Raw genomic sequence first — 26,526 nt, forward strand, 5'->3', positions numbered from 1 at the left:
TCTATTCCAGAGTATCTGTGCCAAATTATATCCAGAGCCGTTCTGAATTTGAATGGAAATAACACGAATTTATATAAAAAAGCCTCAATAGCTCAAAGGTAAGAGCGGTCGGACTCATCACTGAGGGGTGGTGGTTCGATCCCCGTCCCGTTGATCTCTTCTCATACCCACTCCTAATACAGTCTCTCCCGACTAGTTGGAGAGCAATGGGAATATTGGTCACATTTCAAAGTCAAGGCAAATATTTAAAAAAAAAAATGCGGTAATAAACGAGAAAAGAAAATATTTTATCGTTTACCTAATTTCACCTAATTTAGAATCACGTAATGAACCACATTTATATTATGATAGTGTACACATTATATTATTTACTAAATTATTTTACTGATTTTTACTAACTTCCGATCTCGTACCAAAAACGCGCGACCAAAATTTTTTAAACACAATTTTACAGCATTATTTATATAATTTGCCACTTATTTTTTCCTAATTTTTACAATAGTACAATGACAAAACTTTTTTACATACAACGCGGTTTTGTACGAGACTGGTCGTCAACAAATCTTCTCTCCATACATTAAGTTTAATTATTATAAATCAGTTGAATATTATTACAGAAATTATAAAGGGAACTATTTAAAGAAGAATTACACAAGACCTAAATTTTTTTAGTCTTTTTGAATGTCCAGAACTATATTTGAATTATATTATTTCAAAATTCCATTTCATTACATAGTCAGGGATCTCTAGAACATGTAATTACTAACAAGCTAATTTTTCATAAGTAGCCTCATCTCGATGAGACGATCAACTTTTTTATTTACGAAAATTCTTGATTCTGGTAGCTAACTGAGTTACCGGGAAATAAAAATTTCAGAACGTCGAAACAAGATAATGTACCACGAAAATTGTAGGACATTGTGGCAGTTGTATAGCTATTTATTAATCAACAGTAAAAAAAACATCTGATTAGTAGCAACTTTTGTTACTCTATCCTCCTCCCAACTTGTATAAGGGTTTAATTGAGGTTATTAAAAGTTGTTACTAACCAGCTCTTTTTTTTACTGTTGCTTAATCAATAGTTATACAATTTAACAGCCACATTATCCTACAAATTGCGTGGTACGTCATCTCGTTCCGACGCTCTGAAATTTTTATTTCCCGGTAACTCAGTTGGCAAACAGAATCAAGAATTTTCGTTAATAAAAAAGTTGATCGTCTCACCGAGATGAAGCTACTCACGAAAAATTTGCTTGTTACTAATCAGTTGTACAAAATGTTCTCCGGATCCCGGACTAACTTTGCACAAGCGTAACGTGTGGTCGTCAAATAAAATATTTTTCATAATGGTTCTTAAATACTAAACGTATTTTCATGTAATTTTGACAGGTACATAAAGCTTAGATTAGAGCAACATCTTATGCGTTGAAGTATTGAGATCGAATGAAATGAAAATTGTTGGAAGAATATTGTGTTAACTGAAACACAGTCATGGGTATCGTCTAGTTATAGATTGATTAAATAAATAGATACATTAGATTTATTACTACATTATAATATTTACAATCTACGTATTACAACAAACTTATGTTTAGATTTGGCTAATTTCAAATTATCTAAAATTGTTCTAATTACCTAAGTATCAAAATCTATGGCAATTTCATACAAAATACCTGAATTTGCATGGATTTTAAGATCCTGTTTAATACATACACAATTTAGAAAGATAATTTGTTAACAAAACGTATCTATTTAATAACATTTTATCATTCAATAAATTATATTTCTATATTGAATTTTTTTCATGATTCAAAATCATCCGTCATTTTATTCGGAATAGTCCATTGAGAAGTTACAAATTGGGGTTGCATTTTTTAGAGGACGTAATTTTATTTTATTGATGTGAAGGGTGGGGAGTCAGTTGAAAGCTAAAAGCAAGTTTGTGGGGCCCACCCTTGTCCCACGGCCGCCATCTTGAAAATAAGGGGATTGAAAAGGTTTTTACGTTATATCTCTTAAACTATTTGTTTGTTATAAAAAAAAAATGTTGACATTTTTGGTTGATGATGATGATGATGATTTGAAATTAAATTCTCTACAACTTGATCCAGTAACTTTTTGTCGTAGAATCATAAATAAAAAAGTTATAACCAAATAAACATTTTTTCATTAATTCAATAGCTAAGGTTTTATAAACCCTTTCTTCAAGATGGCGGCCGTGAGACAATTGTGGTCCCCACAAACTTGGTTTTAGCTTTTCACTGACCCCCCGTACACATTAAAAAAATAAAATTGCGTCCTCTAAAAAACGCAGCCTAAGGCCTAAAAAATGTAACATTTCAATGGACTAGAACGGAAAAATATAAAGTTAAAATCAAATCGATCTTGTAGTTATTTTATACGTTCAATCAACAATGTATTTTTTTATAATTATCTAGATTATAATTTCAAACTGAACAAATGGTAGAAAAGAGTAGCAAGTACTTAGATTATCTTTCAAAATAAAGTAGGTACTTTATCCTGCTTTTAGTTTAAAGATACAATAGGCAAAAGCATAGACTGACATAATAGGCAGACGGTATTTAGCTGTCAAAACTGAAGCACCTTGATAATGGTGCTCAATTGGTATCTACTATCTATATGAGTGTGAAGTGATAGCCACATTTAAGAAATTAATGGCAGTCTGTCTTCATATGTGCATCTGTGTGCGCGACTGCTTTTACGTATATACGCTATCTGGTAGCATTAGGGTGCGTCATTTTTTAGTTCACGGTCTCTGAACTTTAAATTATGTCTATGGGCAAAGGGGTAATTTTGTTTCTTTATGTAAAAAATCAAAATCGCGTATTTACGTGCTGGTATTTTTGTCAATTTTGACAGTATTGATTTATCACAAATTATAGTAAAAGGAACAAAGGAAGAGCCATAGGAATAATTCACAAAATTGACATTAAATACATACAACAAATCCTCAAAGAAACCAATTACATATAAATATTACTTAATATTTTATTTAATACACAATTAATTTATTACATTTATTATAATGAGATCTCTAAACTAAATAATCTAATATTTACTAATAAATGCTATGTACAATTTTTATTAATTGATGATATACGAGTACTAGGATTGTAGAAATAAAAGAGGACTACCTAAATCAGTACGATTGATCTTATGAATTATTTTAGACTATGATGCTGCTCTCTGATACTTCGGCTGTGGCTTCGGTCAAGGCCAAAGGCTTAACTTTGCGCGATTCCGCATATATACTAAAGCTGTATGTTGTCTACATTGACATCAGATGGGAATTTACAATACGTACAATAGGCTACTTGCCTCTTTTGTAAACAGTGTTTAAACTGAATTATGGAAGTATTATAAGCTATATTTTATTTTGTCCCGTCAATAATAACCAGTAAAAATTTTATTTAAATGAAAAAATATGTACGTAAAATTTTTGCCGCCGAAATACAACACATTAGCAAGTGACGTCATTCATAAAGATAACAGCATGATTGGCGTTTGCAGTGATGTGATTATATCACGTCACCGCTAGCGCCAATCACAAACCGATGCTGTAGCGAATGACGTTACAGTTTACGATTGGCGTTTGCGGTGACGTGATAAAAATACAATTTTGTTTTATAAAAATATTACAATTACGAGATTATTTTCACAAATAAAAATGTGATTAGTGTTTCTAGGCATCTAAACTGCCTCTATGCAAAAAATCTTCTTAGTTTTATACAACAGGCGAGTAGCCTATTAAAGATTAATAACGCAGAGTAAAAACTTACAGAGACTATCGAAATTGACTTGTAAATGACAAAATAACTAAACAGGAATATGAACCGAATATTCATAAAAGGAAATAAATCGACTAGTTTCAAAACACCTCGTTGTTGACTACAAAAGCAAAGATTCCAATTTCATAAACACAACTCTGTAAAAATAGGTTAATAAATACGCATTAAATTATAAGACTATTAGTGTCAAACTGCCAGAAGATTTGAATATACAGGAACATCAAGATTTCAACACACAGATGAAAGCACCAAAATTGGTTATTACATAATTTTGTTAGCATACCTCAATCATCTTACAAGATAGTGTCACAAGTATTTTCTAAATCAAATCATCTCAATAGGGATGATGACAGTTTTTTAAATTGTATATAAATTAGGAGAATGCTAATAGTAAAGCAATTTTGTAAAAGTGACTAGGTATCTGAGATCATTACTTTCGGAGCTACAGGGATTTAAAGAGTCAGATTTGCGGCGCTACCGCGGATCCCTGAAAAACGTACTATACAAAATGGTGCGAATTAATGACGTCGTTGATCATAACGATTTGTATGGGCGTTCAAACAAAATTACAATATCTTTGTTATTTTTGTGCGTTTATGTCTATAGTTCATATATTGAAAAATGTTACTTTTAATGTAAGAAAGCTAAAACTGTATGAATTTTCATTTAATAACGATAAAAGATTTTTATTAGATTTTGAAATTCTATTATTTTTGTTTTTTATATCCAGATAATCTTTGTTTTTTACGTATAGATTAGTTAATATTGACCTCATTAACCCGAATGTCTCATAAAAATCAATATATTCAAACCTAGTCATCATCCCCATTCAAGTGAAGCTCAATCACGCAAATATTGTGATTAGTGTATAATAAAATTACAGGAATGTCAAAGAATACGACTACATCATTAAGTCTAGAAATAGACAAAATGTCGACCAATTGCTACAGAGTAGTCCCAGTCCTAACGCAATGAAAGAGATAGTGATATTCGCACTGCTATTGGTTGACATTTTGTCTATTTCTTTTCACGAGATACGTAGAATGGTTGCATGCTAGGCCTTCAGCTGGCCTAAAAAGACATATTGTCGACCAATAGCGGAGAGTTAAAATATCACTTTAAGTATTTATTATTTACGAGAGCCTTTAGACCTCTTTAATCCGGCCCTATCGTAAAATTTGTTCTCAGTGGATACCTACTAACTACAAACTGCCTCCCTGCCAAATTTCATGTTTGTACGTTATGCGGGACTCGAGATTTCGTGATGAATGACCTTTCGCATTTATATATTAAGATTTATACACCACAATAATAAAACAAAAGAAACAATATAGAATAATATAATGAAAAAAGAGCGGGGTACAAAAGGCGACCTTATCGCCTTCCCTTTCGTCCCAACGCAATGAAAGAGAGATTTTCGATTGCACCGCTATTGGTTAACATTTGTCTATTTCTCGTCTCGAGATAATATGTTATGACGAGCATCTCAGATCTACATAGTAGTTATAAAATCTCCATCTACTTAAACGCAACACAAAAAATGCAATTGACGTCATCAGCTCTTTGGTAAGTTTCGCTCTTGTGACATAATGGCTTAGAATTACGATTGACTAAAATATGACAAATGAGGAACCAAACTATATCTCTTAAATGGCAAGTTATTTACACACGAAAATACAGTTTATGGTTATTTTTTAACTTTTATATTAAGGTTTTCACGGTAGTAAGCCACCGATAAAGCAATCTCATAAAAAATCCTATTGTGTATAAGTAAATTATTTTTTCTTGACACCTAAACAAATTCACAGACCGCAAGTGACTGAAAATGCCATCTACCAACACAATATGTGAATTCATTGAGGTGGAAAGGTAAAAACAATTTAAAAATACTCCTTAAACTTCAAGCTAGACGTAATCCAGAGAAAATCACAAGTTTAAACTAATCAGCTATTTTATCTAGAACTGTGCTGCACAGAGGAGTCGTCGTCAGCGAAACTGGCTCTGTTCCGCCTCTCGCACCGTTTCTGATGCTGCCTTATAAACGCACTCAGCCTATTCAGGAGAAACTGTTTGTCGTGACCTTCCAAAACTAACTGGTTTTTCAGCACCTCAACCATATGACGATTAGCCGCAGCCACCGCCCAGTAATAATATAAAAAGAATAGCAGGAAAGCGAAAGCCGGCACCGCGAAAGTAGACGTCCCTAACAGGAAGACGATCTCCCGCACCACAAAAGGGAAACCCTCAAACGTGTCCACAACAAACTCCCAAACGGTGCCGAAGCCTCGAAACGGACCGCAATTCCAAGATGGTGTAATCTCTGCCACGGAATACGCGACGGGAATTATAGATATCACAAAACCTAGCAGCAGAACCGACATGAACAACGATTTAGATTTAGACGCTTTGTACACTATCGGCGAAGGAGTACAATTTGTCAGGCAAGTGAACTTCTTTACGTAGAATATCAAAAAACAAAAGATTGTCCCAATTATAGGCAGAAACGGACAGAAAAATGATCCCATCCATATAATAGTCTGAATATAAACTATATCGAGAACATGTTTGGGGAGATAGAAGTCTTGGGTGCCGATGATTTTTAGACACCTGCTATTCGAATGCCTGGCTATAAAAGCTCTCGGCAAGTTAATTATGAAAGTCATCACGATTTGTAAGGCGAAATCCGTTAATATTAACTTGTACAATTGCTGACCTACGTACGTCTCCCAACATTCCATCCTGAACTCCTCATAAAAACTTGCGCATTTAACCCTATCGGGATCCGTTATTTGCATGTATATTTGGCTTAAAAGTACCGCTAGAGACGACAGCCTCAAGAGAACGGTCCTCAACAAGGCTATTATGATAGTATTCGCTGGCATGTAGTTCTCGAATTTTATGAGATAGCTAAAAATCTCTGGCACTATTATATTCAAGACGACTATAGTTATGAAAGGTAGAAACTCTAGCAGCGTGTTCTGCAACTGTCCAAACGAGTATGAACTCTCGTTGTACTGGCGCAGAGGCAGAGATTTTTCCGTGTCGTTAACAAATTCATTGGTCAGATGAGAATTTTGTTCCTCGTTCAATTTGTCCATCGAATGGTTAAATATAACGTAGATAAGTATACCGGACGCTATTAAAATTACGAACACCACAATGTGAATGAGCAAACGTTTTAAATGCAACATGATCTGACTCTCTCTGGTGCGGAGCTGCTTCTCCTCTTTGAACCTCTCCTCTTCCAAGCAACCCTTGATTTCGTTGTACAAAGCCTTGTGTTTAATTTTCGAGGATTTGTCGTTGTGTATACAGAAATCCCACCCACCAAACACAAGGTTACAATACTTGTAGAATTGTCCTTCGCTTTCGACTAAACGCTCCTTGAACCCCTTTGCAGCGGTCTTCACTATAGCGATAAGAGAAAACAGAGCCCAAGAAATCGGAACTAGAATATAAGACAGCGGCATGTTGTAGAACATTTGCGTGCGCCACAAGGAGTTGATATAATACGTATACATTTGATCACTGTAGACACCGTAGAACAAAATCGTCCTCTCCATCCAACCTGTACCCTGGATGAAAGACACGACAACATTGAACTCAGTAAGATTCCGCCTCAAATACGCTTGCGAGCAGCATATTGTGGAGTTCTCGGCGAAGTCGTCGCATTCGTAGTCGACTTCGACGAGCAAAACTGTGGGCAGTATCAAGAAGACTATCACGAAAGTGGATATCCCAAGGTTGAGGAACAGCAGCCATCTCAGGAAGACAAAGTAGGAGACTACGCCGGTGCCGAATTTCCCCTCGATCTCCCGCAGCGAGGTCTGCCACAGCTCCAGCTTTCCCACCAGTTCCGTGAACCGTATGCTGAATCTGTGCCACACTTTGCGCTGTCGCCATTGCAACTGTTCTAAGCCCTGTAGACGGAGTTTTGTGGCGTTCTAGAAACAAAAAAGTAGGATAATTACTGTATCAATTCATTGTTTACAAAAGTAGGGATTTAACTTTAGTAGTATAGTATGTATATTAAAGAAAAGAAAAACAAAAAGAAGTAGTAGTGGGAAGTCGCTATTTATGGAATAGCATGGCAAAGCCAGGGAAAAAGAAATGGGGAAAACGGGGAGAAATGCGGAGATGGTATGAGGGGAAATAGTAGAAGTGAGTTGAGAAAAGAGGATAGGAAACATGTCTAGAAATGTAAAATGAATTGATAAAATTAAAAGAGTTTGTCAAAGGCATCCTCGTAGTTGGATAAAAAAGAATAGTTAAAAGAAATAGTGTCAAAAGCTAACCTGCAGTCTCGCCTTGATGTCTCGCTTTTGGTTCATCGGCACCGGCATCGCCTTGATCTGCATGATCTCTTCCCATGTTCGTTCTTCATTCGATAAGTTTTCTGCGAAGAGCGGAAAAATTACTTTGAAAAATTGTGAAATTTGCGATTTAACGTTCCGTTACGGTGTTGTGTATAGAAACCGAAAGGGGTGTGGATTTTTATTTTCCTCCTAACAAGTTAACCCGCTTCCATCTTAGATTGCATCACCACTTACCATCAGGTGAGAATGTAGTCAAGGCTATCTTTTATAGAATAAAAAAAAACATTGCTCTTTATGTATGTGACATTCATGGCAAGCGAGAGGCGATTCAACATTCATACAAGACATCGAGGCTAGTCCACTTGGAGACTTGGAGTTTTCCAAGTCGCTCAGCTTGTTATGGAGAGAGGTAGCTTGGAATCTTTTTGAGGGATAAAATCCGGAACGAATTGATTTATCGATGAAAGAACGATAGTAACCGACTGAGAGCTATTCTCAGGGGTAGCAAGGCATTGAAGTGGCAGCGGTCATGTCTATCAGATAACCTCTGGTCATTGGAGTCGTAAGGTCCTTGAGTGGAGATCGCGTCTCGCTAAGCAGAGTGTGGGGCGCATCCACACTAGGTGGAGCGACGACCTCCGCAAGGTGCCTGGCATCAATTGGATGCAAAGAGCCAAAAAAAACATTATAGTAATGTTCTTTTTTCGAACTTTTTAGTTTCTTTAAGACGGACCTTTTATTTTAAATATAACTAAGTATGTCATTCCTGACTTGAATACATTCTAGTTAGTAAATTTTACTTCGATAGTTCCAATATATGCTTTTTGATAATTTTCGAAAACATTACCATCCTTCTGACGCAGTTGGGTAAAAAAGAGTGGGCTGGTGCTGCACATAGTCCAGCAGTGGATGAATAATGGCTATTGATGATGACGTTGTCAGTTAAGAAGAAGTTAACTAAATAATGAACCTGATAAGTCCGGCAGCATGGACAGGTGTATGTCCCGACTCTGCGTGGTGCGCGCGTACGTTGACTGTCGCCGCTCATTCTGAGAGCGCACCCGCTTCACTGTGGTCGCTGGGAACACGAACATTTACAGGATCAAGCAGGGCTCCCTTTAAAAGAGCTCTAGGATGTGCGATATTTCGTGGCGAGAAAAACAAGATTGTTGATTAATAGTGGTAAAATCGAAAATATCGCTTTCTCTTTCGTTGCATTGCAATGGGATGAGACAGAGCGCTATATTTGATTTCGCCTCTTTTGGACGACTATACGAGTAGTTCTCCTATCACGAGATATGTGTTGGCGCACCCTAGGCCTACTGAAACCTTTCTATTGTCTATTCTGTCTGAATTTTTAGGGTTCCTTAGTATGGTAGGTTAACACCTTATTAGCATCACTTGTAATTATGCAAGAAAATCTTGAAATCTCAATTCCCACTTCCCGATCTTTGATTAGGATGAAATTTTGCACACGCTCTGAGTTCTGATGACATACATGCTAATAAACGTCATTACAAATCCAATATGGCGGACTCCCCAAGATAGCAGACTGGCTGTTTGAAATCCACCCCTACGATATGGTTATCAAATGAAAGGGTTTGCTGTCAGGAATACGAAAAAAAATGGTCACGTGACTTAAATCCAATACGGCAGACAGGCTATAAATGCACTCCCATGGGTTATATATATATGGGTATCAAGCTTATTTTTTAGTTTTTTAACTATTCATGTTATTAGTTGTAATGTATGTGACACTTACTGTTCCTAGCCTGTTTGGAAGGCAGCAGCGTGGCGAGCTTGGCCGCGTCAGCTCTCTGCAGGTTCTCGAACAGCTCCTGCTCGCCGCCGGGGTACAGCTCCTGGTAGAACTCCCCGCCGGCCTCCTCCCAGCCCTCCTGCCGCTTCGAGCGCACCTTGTTCTTGGAGTTGCCACCTGACATTGTTTATGTCATTTTATCTGGAACAAAGATTCTTTCAAGAATACTAACTCCCACAATATTCCTATTTCCCTCAAATTAAAGTCATCATCATCATCATATCAGCCGATGGACGTCCACTGCAGGACATAGGCCTTTTGTAGGGACTTCCAAACATCACGATACTGAGCCACCTGCATCCAGCGAATCCCTGCGACTCGCTTGATGTCGTCTGTCCACCTGGTGGCAGGTCGGCCAACACTGCGCTTACTAGTAATTGAAAAGTGAATACGACATAAGTCCAGCGAGCGGAGATTGAACCATAGGCTCTTGATATCTGGTGATGAGTCCAGTCTTGAGCTATTGAAACTTTATTAGTATCAAGTCATCATTTTCATCATCAATACTTTATTTTGTATACGGGTCTTTTACAATAGAATAAGATGGAGTCTTATTCTATTGTAAAAGAGGGGGGTTTGGGGCTAGATATACCATACTGTCAAATGTTGCTTTACGAAAAAATATGGTCACATTTATCTTCTACATACAAGTATATACAAGCCAAGATATAATATAACAATTTCATGGAAGTATAACCTAAAGCCTCAAGTAAGTAGGTAAGTAAGAAATAATGAATCAGAGACGAAATATTTTTATTTTTCATTTCATTTCATTTCAAATATCTTAGCACTCCACGAATTCACCATCAGGGCGCCGGGTACATCGTGTGGCAGGGAGAAAAAGTTAATTCTGTTTTAATCCCGTATTTTATCAAAAAGTACACGGTACTTTTAAGTTTTCAGTGAGTAAAGTGTTTTTATAATTTTATTTAGTTACATCGTGAGGGTACCTGCATGCCTGAAAATCTCCATAATGTTTTCAAAGTTGTGAAGTTCCCAAATCCACACTAGATCATGGCGTAACCCTTCTCATTTTGAGACTCATTCTCAGGACTGAGCCGATGATGAGCATGTATGTTAACACTATTTTCGTTTTTATTTTTTTTTTGTACAGAAGACAGTTCTATTCAATTCAGGAACAAATCACTGAAGACGCAAGTCAGTAAGTAACACAAGCCTTTTATTTTCTTTACATTATTTTCGTTCTCGTGTCAGTATTAGAAGACACAACAAACTGATGACAACAAATAGACTGATACAAAGTTGACCAGCTGTATACCTACTGCAATATTGTTAATCTAAGTATAATCATGTTTGTAGATAACACAAATTATCATATTCAAGGGCTTATTGGATAGCTTTGTGATTGTAAAAAAAATTGCCAATTAGCTGCGTTGTTTAACTGCGATGAATTTAGGCTTATTGCCAATAAATCTTAACAAAATATGCGATTACTTTCATAATAATCAATTAAAATTATACATTATTATCCAGATTATCCAGCTATTAATCTTACTTGTAGAATATTTGTTGTGAAAGTTAATAAATACTTATAATGAAAATTATATGTTTTTTACACATATAAAACATATATTTAATTTAACGTACGTCGAATATTCCCCTGTCTCCTCCAACAGAGTTTTAAGAACTATTTTGTAACGATGTTTTCAGACGAATTCGAATTCGTCTCTACAGCGGCGGAGTTGTAATATCGCGCTCTCTTTCATGCTAACACCACGAAAGAAAAAGTAATATTTGCGATTCCGCCACTGTTGGTCGACATTTGTTTTTCTCTCATCGCGAAACAAGACGTGGCGCTCATCTCAGCGCGCGGTGATGCCCTGCCGTCGCGCCCCTACGTTACCGCTGATATCTAAAATGTTGTATTGCGAAGCTATGTTCCGAAACGTCATATAGTCTGCATCCTACGATTTACTCGTATAGGTACTTATAATAAAGTTGTAACAGGTAAATTTTTGTACATCGAAATTTTTTTGAAATCATACCTATACAGCCTTTTTTGATGAGTACTGTTTACAAACAAAGAAATTAGAAATGAAGGTAGAAAACGCATGTCATTTCATAACTTATTTATATTAAACTAGCGGACGCCCGCGACTTCGTCCGCGTAAAATTAGTTTTTTTAGAAATTCCTCGGAAACCATGGATTTTTCCGGGATGAAAAGTAGCCTATGTGTTAATCCAGAATAAAATCTAATTCCATTCCAAATTTCATCCAAATTGCTTTAGCAGCCGCAGCGTAAAGGAGGAACAAACATACACACACACACACAAACTTTCGTCTTTAAAATATTAGTGTGATAGCGGTCATGCTTTCGCTTTCGCTTTTACTTAGGTACACATCTTCCCTACCCCTACCTTACCCTACTCCCTACCTAAACCTACCCAACCCTACTGTGCCCCTACTTTTCCCTTACCCTACCGCTAACCCTAACCCTACCCTACCCCTGCCTTAACTCTACCCTACCCTTACCCTACCCATACCCTACCCATACCCTACCCGTACTCTACCCTACCCGTACCCTACCCTACTCGTACCCTACCCCTTCCCTACCCTACCTCTATCCTACCCTTCCCTATCGTACCCCTACTTCTACCCTACCCCTACACTACCCCTACCCTACCCTAACCTACTCGTACCCTACACCTTCCCTACCTTACCCCTACCCTTCCCCTACCTTTAGCAAAATCGGTCCTGCCCTTTGAGCGTGGTGCGATGAACAAAAGACTATTTCCCAAGAAACTAAAGTGGGGTAATCTCTGGATCTACTGGACCGATTTGGAAAATTGTTTTACCAATAGAAAGCTACGTTATTTGCGAGTGTCATAGGCTATGTTTGATCCCCATATTCACACGGGAACGGGAACTACGTAATTGAAAGCGCGGGGCGTCATGTAGCGGAATTTCTGCGTCTTTTAGAAATTTTGTATTATCTCCGAAACTATTTAAGTAATTAACATACTGTAAAGGGCAAATCTTATCTCCATAATATCCTTGTGATTATTAAATAATTTATTTTAATAAGGATTAAAGTTTAGTTGTATAAATAATGACGTAAACCTAAGTATATAAAATTAATAATTTGTAAAACACAAAAGGTACTATATCTGCTAATATATAGAAGATAGATATATGGTGTCGCGGACTTTTTTGTAGAACTTTTAAAGATACATAAAGTCTCTATACATTAATTTCAATTTTACACAATAGTTAAGGCAGCGCATGCGAATAAGTCTGTTTAAGAGGATTTTCAGTCCGACCTGTATGACAAAAACTGTGATAACTCGGCAAATATATATGATACCAATATAAAATATAGCCTATAGCACTCCCCGATAATGTAGCATTCTACTGGTGAAAAAATTTTTAAAATCGGACCAGTAGTTCCGAAGATTACCCCATTTAAAAAATGTGACAAACTTACAAACTTACAAACTTTACCTCTTTATAATATTAGTATAGAAAGTATAGAAGTATAGAAGTATAGATTATGTATGGTTTGTTTATAAAATGTTATATAGAATATATTAACCATATCTAATTGTTCTAAGCTTATTAATCAAATTTATTTTCATTAATTTAAGAACAACTTAATTATAATTATTATTAGGTGTGAAATGCCTAGTGATGTTTGTTGGTAAACAGTACTCATCAAGAAAGGCTGAAGTATAGGTACATTGCACCGTTCGGCCGTCTACAGGCGAAGCTGGGAACAAAAGCTAGTAACTAATAACCTGTTTATCATCAAGTGGGTATACTGTAACTTTTACCCACTTTAACGAGCGGTAAGTGGTGATTCAGAGTTGAACTCAATGAGTCATATCAACAGGTTCGTGAATTACAACTCGAATGAAGGTCAATACGTAAACGAGATACTGGTAAAAAAAACTAATCTTTTGACGGCCTCCGTGGCGCAGTGGTATGCGCGGTGGATTTACAAAACGGAGGTCCTGGGTTCGATCCCCGGCTGGGACGATTGAGATTTTCTTAATTTGTCCAGGTCTGGCTGGTGGAAGGCTTCGGCCGTGGCTAGTTACCACCCTACCGACAAAGACGTACCGCCAAGCGATTTAGCGTTCCGGTACGATGCCGTGTAGAAACCGAAAGGGGTGTGGATTTTCATCCTCCTCCTAACAAGTCTGCCCGCTTCCATCTTAGACTGCATCATCACTTACCATCAGGTGAGATTGTAGTCAAGGGCTAACTTGTAAAGAATAAAAAAAACTAATCTTAAAAACTGGAAGTAAAAACTACTAAAGATCATAGAAAAAAAATTACTAAGTATGTATATGTAACCAGTAGGAATCTATACTAATATTATAAAGCTGTAGAGTTTGTTTATTTGTTTGAACGCGCTAATCTCAGGAACTGCTGGTCCGATTTAAACAATTCTTTCAGTGTTAGATAGTCGATTTATCGAGGAAGGCTATAGGTTATATTTTATCCCCCTATTGTTACGGGAACGGGAACCACGAGTGAAACCGCGCGGCGTCTACTAGTATGATTTAATATGAATCTCTTCTCGTTTAAATCATACTACACAACGAAATCGAAATTATCGAATGAAATAAATAGAAATTGTGTATAGATAATTTTCTATTTATTATAGTGGTATTTCCAAAACATACGTCATTTAAGTTATATAGATAGCTATGATATGATAACACATTTCTAATGAATCATACATACATTGTTTTGTGTGTTTTAGAAGATTATAATTTTATCTTTCATAATCATATATGAATACATAATAAACATTCAATACTGTCTGTTGGTCTCACTAAAACACAAAAATGATTAGAGCTATTTGTGTAATATTTGCTGTTTTTTTGCTATAACACAAACGGAGGGAAGGGTTTTTAGATTTTTTATAATAAATATTTTTAGATTTTTTATAATAAATATATTTAGAATAGGGAAATCTCAAAGTAACATGGAAGTATTAAATTAAAACAATAGATATATAGATACTTTATATGGGAATGTTTGTGATATCTGGTGATACAAAGTTCACCATGTCAGATAGTATGATGGTACAACAATTTTTTTTCAACTTCTACCTTTGAAAAGGGAATTTTCAAATCAGAGTATTAGAGTTACCCAAGAAATTGCTGTACAGTTTACATGAACATCACTGGACAGCTTATTAAAAGGTTCTTTCTAATAATGCGGCACAAGTTAGCAGCGGCGAAGGTTGGATTTAGATGTAGGTAAGCCTTCCCAAAGAAAAGGAAATTCATACAGCATGACACAAACTCAGGTGTCTCATATATCTAGATACAGTACAACAATGAATATGAATGTTATTTAAACGGGTACATACCACAATAAAAAGACGAGATTTTTAATTTCGATATTTCGACCCACTTGCACGGTACGATCCCGTACCCGTTTAAATAACATTCATAATGAACAACCACGAAATAAGTTTAAAAATAATGAATATGCATGGATTCTTAAAGGTAACCCGGTAGGAATTGGCTTGCATGAACTCTTCGCCGCTACAAATTAGTCATCTTAAGACTGCAATGAATGGCCAGCAGGCCTGTTGGTAGGATTTTGTATTCACTCCTTTCTCTACACAGTCTTTATGACTAAGTAAAGATGATAGGGAATACTGGTAATATTTAAAAAAGATAACATTTTTATTATAATCAGAAGAAAAGCACTACAGTGCCTAGCCATGTCGCACGTCAGTTCTCTTCCTACAGACGCTAACGCATCGAAAATTAAAGAATGTATGGGAATAACAATCACTATCAACATGTCACATGATCAAGTTGTTGATAGTATCTGTCATTCCCATACATTCTGTTAGTTTTCGAAGCGTTAGCGTTTGTAGAAAGAAAATCGACCTATTTTATTGTACATCTAAATTACATGTTATTGGCTGATAATGGTTTTATAGTCATTAAGTGATAAGACACTGGTTGCAAATATAAAAAAAAACCGGAAAATTGTATAACTGCCTCTTAGGTCCAGTGGTTGGTCTATGTAGCTTCTGGTCAAGAGGTTTTAGATTTCGGCCTTGATGCATATTTTTTTTTTCTTATGTTTTTTTGTGTCTTAGCAATCAATATCACATAACAATGAGCCTTTCAATTGTGATTGTGTATGTATGGTATTCTTCATGTGATTTGAGCAGAGCAGTTCCCTCCACTAAGAGGGTTTCTGTCCTCTTTTGCTGTCAAATCTAAAAGCCAATGTGCTGCACTGTGCCTTTTCAATCTCTTATGAGTAAGTATATTATATTTTGGAACAATAAGGTCGACTATTTGTAGACTCTACCACAGGTTCGGAAGGAAGATTGACGGCAGTACTGCCTTAGCCAAATATTATATATATTTGTATGATATATTAATTTTGTAGGTTGAAAGGTATATGATAGTCACAATGTGAGTCACAAAGAAATAAGTTTCTGACAAATATGAATATAGTGGTCCCAACGAGAAGAAATACCAGATGTACACAAACTGAATTCCAGCTGTGAACCGTGCGGCAGATAGCAAATAAACAAGATAGAAAGAGGTAGACATCGTGTACTAGGTCGCTTCGTGTACATGACCACTCGCGTTTACCTCTAGTCATTGAATTACTACATAGTACTACATATGTACATAATAATTCAATGCCTCTAGTATTTCTTATCGTTGAAAATAGTATAGAAACCTTTTTTTTTTTTAGTTTTTAGTCTCTCAATACTCCTGCAATCTGTCTTGAGACATTCAGCGAGATTTTAAGTATTTATATTAAGTATAGAAACCTGAATTCATAAGAATTATTGGTCAAAATTTAAAATGTGCGTACATCTTATTGAACTTTTCTTTTCTTGTGAGATATCCTTAGTCAAACACTGTAATATTACATCTGTATATATATTAATCTTGTAGGTGAAAGGTATATAAATTCATTGCCACAATGTCTATATACCTTGCTGACAAATAATGTTTAGAAACATGAATTCATAACAATTATGAGTCAAAATTAAAAAAGTGCATGATATTGAACTTTTCTTGTGAGACATAAACACTTTTGAAATGTCAATTTGATCTATTTGTTAAGACTCTACCATCGGTTCGGAAGGTTGATGGCAGTACTGACTTAGCCAAATACTCCAATACTATATCTGTGTGATACATTAATCTTGTAAGTGAAAGGTATATGAAATTCATAGCCACAATGTCAGCCCTATATAACTTGCTGACAAATAATGATTAAATACCTGAATTCATAAGAATTATGAGTCATAATTTTAAATGTGTTGATGTAAAAATAAAATCTAACTTCTGTTTAATGTCTAATGTTGTGGCAACCATTATTGTTCTGATAGTTAGTTTAGTTTATCATCTTACACATTGGTGTATCTAGGATTATTACCTAGGGTGGGCCCCCTCCTATATACACCTATAATCTTACAGTATAAAGCTTTGACCCACAACTGTGGCAATAACATGTGACCAATTAGATAATCTCTTGAAGAGAAATAGAGAAAATTCAACCAATGGCAGTACAATTGGAAATAATATAATCTCTTTCATTGTGATAGTGTAGTCTATTTTTTCTTCACAGGTGTTACTTTTTCAGTAACACTTGTTAGTGTTACTGAAAAAGATTTCATTGGCTGTCTGATCAAGGGCCAGAAGACAGTAATCTTATAAACAATGCTTATAATGAGGAGGAGCATTAAGATATTCATTTATTTTTAAAAACATTTTTCTTTTTAAAAAGTCACTGATTAAAAAAAAAATTGGTAAGTATTAAAAAGTAAATTATACCAAATGGTAACAACTCAGAATACAGAAAAACTATCAAATACAGATAAGGGCAATATTTTTCACATAAATCTGTCAGGAAAAATAATAAAAATAATTTAATGGGTTCCAGGACAAAGCATCAGTGAATAACTAATGAGTAACATTAAGCTATGAGTCAAGCTAATATAGATTTTTTTATATTTTCTTATAATCTAGTTGGAATAGTTATAAAAGTCAAATTGCATACTTACGAAATATGACTGTATTGTATTCTTTAAAATATTTGTTCCAAATTTGATTTGATTTTTGTTTTTTTTTTATCCCTTTGGTTGAGTAGTGTTTATTTAAGTTTTAAAAAATAAGGACTCTTGTATTTACATACATAAATTAAATCTAAGGTTGTTAAAACGGTAACTGGTGCATTTTCGTGTTGAAATATTCACAGAATATGTGATTCTATGCTAACGTAAACAAATTATGCGTCAACATAAACAACCCTTAGACACAATTTCAAACAGATATCTTACATACCAATCGTTCTATAAAAATGAAACAATTATTTCGAATGGATAATCTTGTCTAAACATTAGCAATTTGTTTTTTTTCTTATTCGTTTTACAAGCAAAGAAAATTTATTAAATTATTTAACTCACCCTAATGTTGTGGAATAATCATCTGGTATCCATCTTCAGTCATATTAATCTTATTTCACGGTTAAAGTTCAGCATTATAAACATAGAGCACGAACTTTTATCACTAATGCATTTTTTTAATGAGTCTTGCAGACAGACCAAAATAATCCAGTAGGAGTGGTGTGCTGTACGACTGTGATACGTTCAGAAACCTACTACAGAACATTTCTTTAGAAAATCCCATTTTGACGCTAAGTAGACATTTTCATAGATTATATGAATTTCTATTAGTAAATCTCATGTTATTTCAAACAAAGATTTTACTTCCTCTTCAGTTTTTGTGAAATCCACGACTAATTTTAAAACGAGATGTTAAAATATCTGTTTCGGAACGCATGTTCCTTTTCGACGAATAGCGGGCAACGGCCAACTGTCATGTTCATTGTTGTCTGGAAATGTACCTATTTTTTTGTATATTTTTCTTATATTTTTTTTTGTTTTATTTCAAGTTCTAAAAAGAACTATTATATTTAAATCCCATTAAATATATATTATTCTTAAGTAGTAACAAGATTGTTTATTTTTAAAATAATTTTTACGCAGGGAAATTAAATTGAAACATCAAAGGTTTCTCCGTGATAAATTTCCCCGTGAAAATTTGATCAAATCGTGATCCTGAAAGTCGCAGTCAATGTAATTTCCTCAGGATCGCCCTCAAAAAACGACGACTGTCTATCGCTCGCGTAAACAAATCTCTGAGGAAATTTCCTCGATGCAATATCCGGTGAATACGGGATTGGCTGGATTTCGCGGCATTTTGCACACCGGCCAATAGGCGGCTGTCCCGTTCGCGGATCGACTAATCACGCAGGCTCGTAGCTAGCGGGCTCGATTTAAACCAATGCTGCATCCGGTGTCTGCCGCCGACACATCCTGCGCGAAAACCCGGGAACGGGCTAGAAGCGGGCCGACACCTGCGCAGCATCCCTTCAGACGCTCCAAGATCGCATCTCGCGAAAAGTAATGATTATTTCGGTGTACGGGCGTCTAGTTCCCGTCGCTCCCGCCGCGGCGCTGGCTCCGCACGGCAGTCATCGATGTACGTACCTCGATATAGAGGCCGAGATAAAACGCAATTTTAGCGGTGGAAATTGAAAAATTGCGGATGTAACGCGCGACGAGCGATTTAAAACAGACCTAGTATCGTCTCGGTCTGAACAAGTGGTTCGAGTCCGGTGTTCGTGCCGTTCGTACGCACCTCCATATTACCGTGCAGTGGCATGGAGGACGGGATTGCGTGAATCGTTTCACTAAGATGTGCGAGTGGCCAGCGAGTGCGAACTGGCGGCCGTCCAACAGTGGGTCGCGTCGCTCGCCGTGACATCGTAAACTGAACGTTTGTTATGCCGTGCCGTGGCGCGAGATGCCCTGACACCCGCGATCTAATCTCCCCCTAATGGCGCTCGACAAAGTACTGTTAGCTCTGATCGTACTCGCCGTCGTGTACGCGGACTATGAGATCCAAGCGAAAGCTAAGGCGAAGGCCTTGGAGGAGAAAAAGGAGGTCCAGCGCTCCCGATCCGCGCTGCCCGAACCGGTGCGCGGATCGTTCCAGAAGCTGAGCAACCTGATGAATAGAACCGACCCGGCCAGCGGGCGGAGGCGGAAACAAAATTTGAACAAATTCCTGGAAATGAGCCGTAGACACGACGACATGATGAACGATAACGAAGGCGCGATCGCTGTGAAGCAGAAGATTTATTCCGACAACGACACTAACTCTCTGGCGCACAAGATGAAGGTGCTCCGTGCTCAGGACTTATCCCAGTACGTGCCGCCGACCGACAACAGCTTCGTGCCGCAAGTGACCGGCGTGTTCTGTAACTTCGAGAGGCGGAACGGGTCGGACATTTGCATGTGGCAGTGGAACACCACGGTGTCGAGCCACGGGTTAGGGTTCGGGGTGGTGAACGCGGGAGACGTCGCAGAGCTGAACATCACTACCAGGGGACTGAGGTTCTCTGGACCGGCGTTCGATGCTGATGGGAAGCAGGAAGGTGAGAAATGGAGACTTTTTTTTTAATTTTTTTTTATTCTTTACAAGTTAGCCCTTGACTACAATCTCACCTGATGGTAAGTGATGATGCAGTCTAAGATGGAAGCGGGCTAACTTGTTAGGAGGAGGATGAAAATCCACACCCCTTTCGGTTTCTACACGACATCGTACCGGAACGCTAAATTGCTTGGCGGTACGTCTTTGCCGGTAGGGTGGTAACTAGCCACGGCTGAAGCCTCCCACCACCCACCACTTGCGGCTTTTTTTTGGTTTTGAAATGATCTTTGCTTGCAGAGTAAATAAACTGGCGGAATATGGGTTGATTTATATTCGCACTACATTGCTTTTTTTTTAATTTTCACGTAAAGCGTTAAACAATGTCAAATTCAATGTATTATGGTAGCAAACACCAAACAAAATAACAGAAGACTAGTAGGTTGGAATACACTCAATAACGTTTTTATTTTTACTTTTTCGAAAAAGCTGAAACAAAAACACACACCTGATAGTATCAAACGGATAAGTTAGTACGTTTAATATATTTTCTCTCTGACTTTATTGTGGGCTCTTATCGGGATAGCGCGCCAAGGCGATTGGAACCCTCATAATTAATTTTAAGTTTTCGACTTTAATTACTACCATTTTTTCATAATCATAACACAATAATGAATTTCGACGTTGACTTCGATGATTTTTTTGAATTTTTGGTATAAAAATAGTTCGTGAAATATATTTCACCGTCCTACCCTCTGGTGCTCGGGTTTTTCTTATTGCTCCTAGGGTTCGTAATGTTTATATGGTGTTTTCGCATTTGGAAGTTTAATTTTAAGTTTTCGACTAATTATTATTATTATTATTGTCATTAGCTTAAAATATTATTACCAACAGGTTAATTCTCTATCTTTGACGTTGGTGATGTCGTGACGTCTAGTTGACATATACGAAATTGAGATTCTATGTAAAAATGCCATCCGGTGTTTACTGGTGAATATTACACAGTAGGTAAATTACATTTTGTCTATTTGATGTTTATTTTAATAGGTCGATAATAAAGACCAAAATAGAGAATAGGCCAGCTGACGTTTCGATAGTGTTAATTAAATTAAATGAATAGTGACTTAAACTTTAATAGTCACTGCAATATTTATATAACTCGTGTGCATTAACTTGACACCTGGCTACCAAACACAACCATTCACACAGTATACTAACATCGTTCGAGCCAGGAGTCAAGTTAATCCTCACGAGCTGTAGGACGTGTTCCGTACATACCCTGTTGCTATGTTTTGACTACGAGTTTATCCCGACGCGGCTTATTTCGCGTATAGTACGATTATTAATTCCAGTCAGTAAAATGACATAAGAGCCGTGACAGCCCAGTGGATATGACCTCTGTCTCCGATTCCGGAGGGTGTGGTTTCGAATCCGATCCGGGGCATACACCTACAACTATTCAGTTGTGTGCATTTTAAGAAATTAAATATGATGTGTCACAAACGGTGAAGGAAAAACGTCGTGAGGAAACCTGCATACCAGAGAATTTTCTTAATTCTTTGTGTGTGTGAAGCTCAGACCAATTATAGAAGGACCTGTATCGCACTCATAGTCACAAACAAAATTGTCTGTCATTTTCTGAGGAAAACGAGCTTAGATTTTGTATATATCTTATACTAAACTAGAAGTTTTTGCCCGTTTTTTACACAATTCAATTACACAAAAACGTATTTTTACGGAGCTCTTTAACGGACGAACACGATTACAACTATTTAACATCGATTCTATAGAGACAGTTTTTATAATCGCATTAGATCGTTGATCATATACTTTGACAGAAAAGTAACGTCTAGCGAGGCAGGTCCTATACAATAAATGGTCTGAGGTGTGAAGTCTGCCAATCCGCATAGGGCGTGGTGGACTATTGGCCTAATGGTAAATAAACTGTTAATTTTACTGACTGAAATTATTTTTTTTTTTATTTTTTGTTACCGACTTATCGTTTTGTCTTGTTACGTCAAGAAACTCAATAGTTAAATAAAAAAAATAATCTATCTAGGTAATAAGTATACTTATAACCCGTGTGCATTAACATAACACCTGGCAACCAAACACATCCATACAAACACAGTACAAACATCATTCGAGCCAGGTGTCAAGTTAATCCGCACGAGCTCTATTGTAAATCTGTAACAGGGTCAGTTTTTTGTTGGATGGCATTATATCGTATTCGTATAATCAACGTTGAAGCCAAAATATATATTTTTTTATTTTTTGACTGTTTGTCTTTTCGCCTTTTTGTCGACCGGGCATTACGCTGAAACTATTGAATGAATTCAAATGAAACTGGCACGATTTGAGACTATAATACGAAGGAGGTTTTATGATGCATGTTGTTGCGAAAATAAAATCAGAAGGGGTTGAAATTTTGTATTTAATGTTTCTAGATTTTTCAAAGGGTTAAAGGAGATTGTCGTGTAGAAAACCTAAAAGAGTGGATTTTCATCCTCCTAACAAGTTCCGCTTCCATCTTAGATTGCATCATCACTTACAATCAGGTGAGATTATAGTCAAGGTCAAGGGCTTACTTGTAAAGAACAAAAAACTACTAAGTAAACAAATATTGTTTGTTTTCTTGAGATCTGACGTAACGGCTATTTTAAACCTTGTTTATTTATTCCCTACGATACTGCAGAAAAATAAAATCGATAAGGGTAGGAAGGTATTACCCACCTACTCGTAGATTGCAAAATTACTTATTTTCCACGATCGATGTTTTCAAGACTGTATTTACTCGCCTACCTACACTTGTCTCATACTTGTCTCAATCTATACGATCTGTAATTTCGATATAATTAAGTACCTAGCTTATTGCCTCAGCAGTACCAAACGGTGCAAAGAGCTTACATAAAATGTATACTATTAGATTAGTTTAGGGTATGTCTCACACCGACCAACTCAACAGGGTGATAGAGTCCTTTTCCTGAAAACCTAAACTAAAATTGTGCGCCGTACACAAATCACAATAAGACACCCAAAAAATTAGTTTCGGTTTCAGTTTATTTAGGAAAGTTCGTAAAAATAGAAAACGGCCTTTTTTTTTAGCCCTTGACTACAATCTCACCTGATGGTAAGTGATGATGCAGTCTAAGATGGAAGCAGGCTAACTTGTTAGGAGGAGGATGAAAATCCACACTCCTTTCGGTTTCTACACGACATCGTACCGGAACGCTAAATCGCTTGGCGGTACGTCTTTGTCGGTAGGGTGGTGACTAGCCACGGCCGAAGCAGCCAGACCTGGACCAATTAAGAAAACCCAGGACCTCCGTCTTGTAAATCCACCGCGCATACCACTGCGCCACGGTGGCCGTCAAAAGTCAAAAACTAAAATTGACAGCGCCTTACACAAATACACAATAAGACTACCAAACCAACCGAATGAAATGAGCGCCATTTAAGACATTAGCGCCGCGTCTTGGGGACTTCTTTGATGAAGAGGACTATACATTGAAGCGAAGATGCAGGCTGTTCTAGATCACTTATAAGTACCGGGACATATCTGTTTGGAAAAAAAATAGTTTCGGTTTCAATTTCTTTAGGAAATTCGTAAAAACAGAAAACGACGTAGTAAGTATTCTAGTTAATTTAGTAAGCCATTAATTTAAATAAATAAATTTTGACTTTTGACTTTGACTTTGATCTCATTATACAACCGTGCGGCGCAAGCCGCAAGGGGTCTTACTTTGGAGCTAAATACAGATGTGTGTGTAGTCCCCAAAAAACTAAGTCGGTCAAAATTTAATCCGATTTGTGAAAAATCGCGTAAAAATCAAACTACATTTTAATTTTTTAATTATAACGATAAATCCCACTAATTTTTTTGTTGTCTATCGGAGTTAAAAGTAACAGGTCAATAAAAATCCGATGCAAATGCGAAATATAACAACAGCATTAGTCTTAATGAATGTAATTACCACGGCAACTACAACGATATATTTTTATATTAAAGACAGAGCCTTTGACGGCCTCCGTGGCGCAGTCGTATGCGCGGTGGATATACAAGACGGAGGTCCTGGGTTCGATCCCCGGCTGGGCAGATTGAAATGTTCTTAATTTGTCCAGGTTTTTAATTTGGCTGGTGGGAGGCTTCGGCCGTGGCTAGTTACCACCCTACCGGCAAAGACGTACCGCCAAGCGATTTAGCGTTCCGGTACGATGCCGTACAGAAACCGAAAGGGGTGTGGATTTTCATCCTCCTCCTAACAAGTTAGCCCGCTTCCATCTTAGACTGTATCATCACTTATCATCAGGTGAGATTGTAGTCAAGGACTAACTAACTTAACTTAACTAACTAAAAAAAAGGGCACTAGTGCATCAAAACTGGGAACGAAAGTTAAATAACTTTCGTTATTTAACTTTCGTAACACATACCAAATACCTAAATATTGTCTACAATGACGAGCTGTGTTGTGAAGTGTAAAAACTACATACAGGGTGTCCCGTAATTATTGGATAAAACGCAAATGGTAGATACACCATTTGTCCATTTGGGAATGGTAATTTAATCCGTAATGTTTAATAAAAATCAGATCTTTAAAAACTTAATTACAGTAGCTGCAGCATTGTAAAACTGATTGATCAACAAAATTAGTAAAATATAGGTAATCCACAATTTCTTTTTAATTTTTTTTTTCTGGTTTAAGCGTGCGCTCAAAAGTCACTCATATTTATTTTAAGCGAACATATTTTTGTTTCTTTTGTAAGAAATCTTCATTAATTTGGGCTCCCAACTAATTTTGATACAGGGCCCCTCCAAAGCACGCTACGCCACTGCCTAAATCCAGCCCTTTCCTGAATTTATTGGCAAAAGAAAAATTCAATACACATTTCATATCTTAATACAAATACACTTGAACACGGGACCTTGAGATCCGAACCGGCATGGTCTAACCATTGGACCAACGAGTTTTTACCTGCCTAATAAAAATGATTTTGATTTATTGTAAGCTTTATTCTATTAGTGCAAGTATAAACACAAGTAGAAAGAATTGTACCAATTGTTTGATCATTATTTCACCGCCCACGACTTCCCTTTGTCTGGACGAGGACATTCACTCTTGTCCAACTAATGATTTCATCTAACTTATTAAGAGTGTGCAATATGTAATTTGGTCGTTACAAATGGTTCTGGATCTCAGATTCTGGAAAAGTTAGGAGCCTGATATTTGGGTAAATGATATTTCAAAGTGTTAGCTTCGTTATGACTATACAAAATACACAATTCGTAAAACTTTTCTCGATAGTTTATTTTTTTGAAAAATACATGTTTTGCTCACATTTTGTTTTCAATCTCAGGAAAAGCAAACTTATTTTCTTAAATTTTTGTTTTGTACAGAAAATTAGGTATATATCTTGAACATGGCCATTTTGTTTTTCGTTATGTTGTTTAATTTATTTGAAATTAGGTAAAAATGGTTTTGGCGCTCACGTCATAAAATTTGCGTCGCGCGTCAATCGCTCCGTGCTTTTCACTCACGTGAAAGTCATAATTCGGCGTCTCGCTTCGAATTTTATCCATATCGTACCGACGCGCTGCGCGCTCTTAAGTTATAGCAGACGCCCGCGACTTCACACGCGTGAATATTGAATATCAGTTCTTCACAAAACCCGCGGAACACTGAATTTTACCTTGGTAGTTACGTGTTCCGTAAAAAATATCCAAACAATAAAGTAAATATAGGTATGAACTAACTACCAATCTATCTACTATCGTCAATAGCCCAAAGCCTGAAGACAAAAGTTTTTAATAATGTGATGACGTATGGAGCGGAAACGTGGTCACTGACGATTGGCCTTATCCACAAATTTAAAGTCGCTCAGCGAGCTATTAGCCCAGTTATATTAGATAAAAAAAGATGTCAACCTCGGAATGAGAGATAATAAGCTCATCATAATAAGCTCAGGACACGGTATCATTTGTGACTTTTGAAACAAAATTTTATAGCTTATTATCTCTCATTCCGAGGTTGACCCCTAAAATGACTGGGCTATATGGAGAGGGCTATGTTAGGAGTCTCTCTGAAGGATAAAGTCCGAAACGAGGAAATCTGTAGGAGAACGAAAA

The 26,526-nt window shown here is 36.7% G+C and overlaps 2 protein-coding genes across 3 annotated transcripts in view; one reads left to right on the plus strand and one right to left on the minus strand.

Annotated features, from left to right (window-relative positions):
- Window positions 1-266: 266 nt before the first annotated feature.
- On the minus strand, window positions 267-18,528 carry LOC112046087 (transmembrane channel-like protein 7). The gene is made up of 5 exons (XM_052886788.1): window positions 18,374-18,528; window positions 9,888-10,085; window positions 9,096-9,203; window positions 8,105-8,205; window positions 267-7,753 (listed from the first exon to the last, which is right to left on the minus strand). The coding sequence occupies exons 2-5, from the start codon at window positions 10,066-10,068 to the stop codon at window positions 5,762-5,764; spliced, it is 2,382 nt and encodes a 793-aa protein (XP_052742748.1). The 5' UTR covers window positions 10,069-10,085; window positions 18,374-18,528; the 3' UTR covers window positions 267-5,761.
- Window positions 18,529-18,687: 159 nt separating this feature from the next.
- Window positions 18,688-26,526, plus strand: part of LOC112046074 (tyrosine-protein kinase receptor) — a 55,510-nt gene continuing 47,671 nt past the window's right edge. For both annotated transcript variants that reach the window (XR_008251641.1, XM_052886786.1), the window contains exon 1: window positions 18,688-20,409. Coding sequence is in view for 1 of the 2 variants with exons in the window: in XM_052886786.1 (XP_052742746.1) it covers window positions 19,809-20,409 (601 nt within the window). In the remaining variant the exon portion in view is untranslated. The remainder of the gene's footprint in view (window positions 20,410-26,526) is intronic.

Source organism: Bicyclus anynana, chromosome 18 (assembly GCF_947172395.1).
Source record: "Bicyclus anynana chromosome 18, ilBicAnyn1.1, whole genome shotgun sequence".
Taxonomy (NCBI): Eukaryota; Metazoa; Arthropoda; class Insecta; order Lepidoptera; family Nymphalidae; genus Bicyclus; species Bicyclus anynana.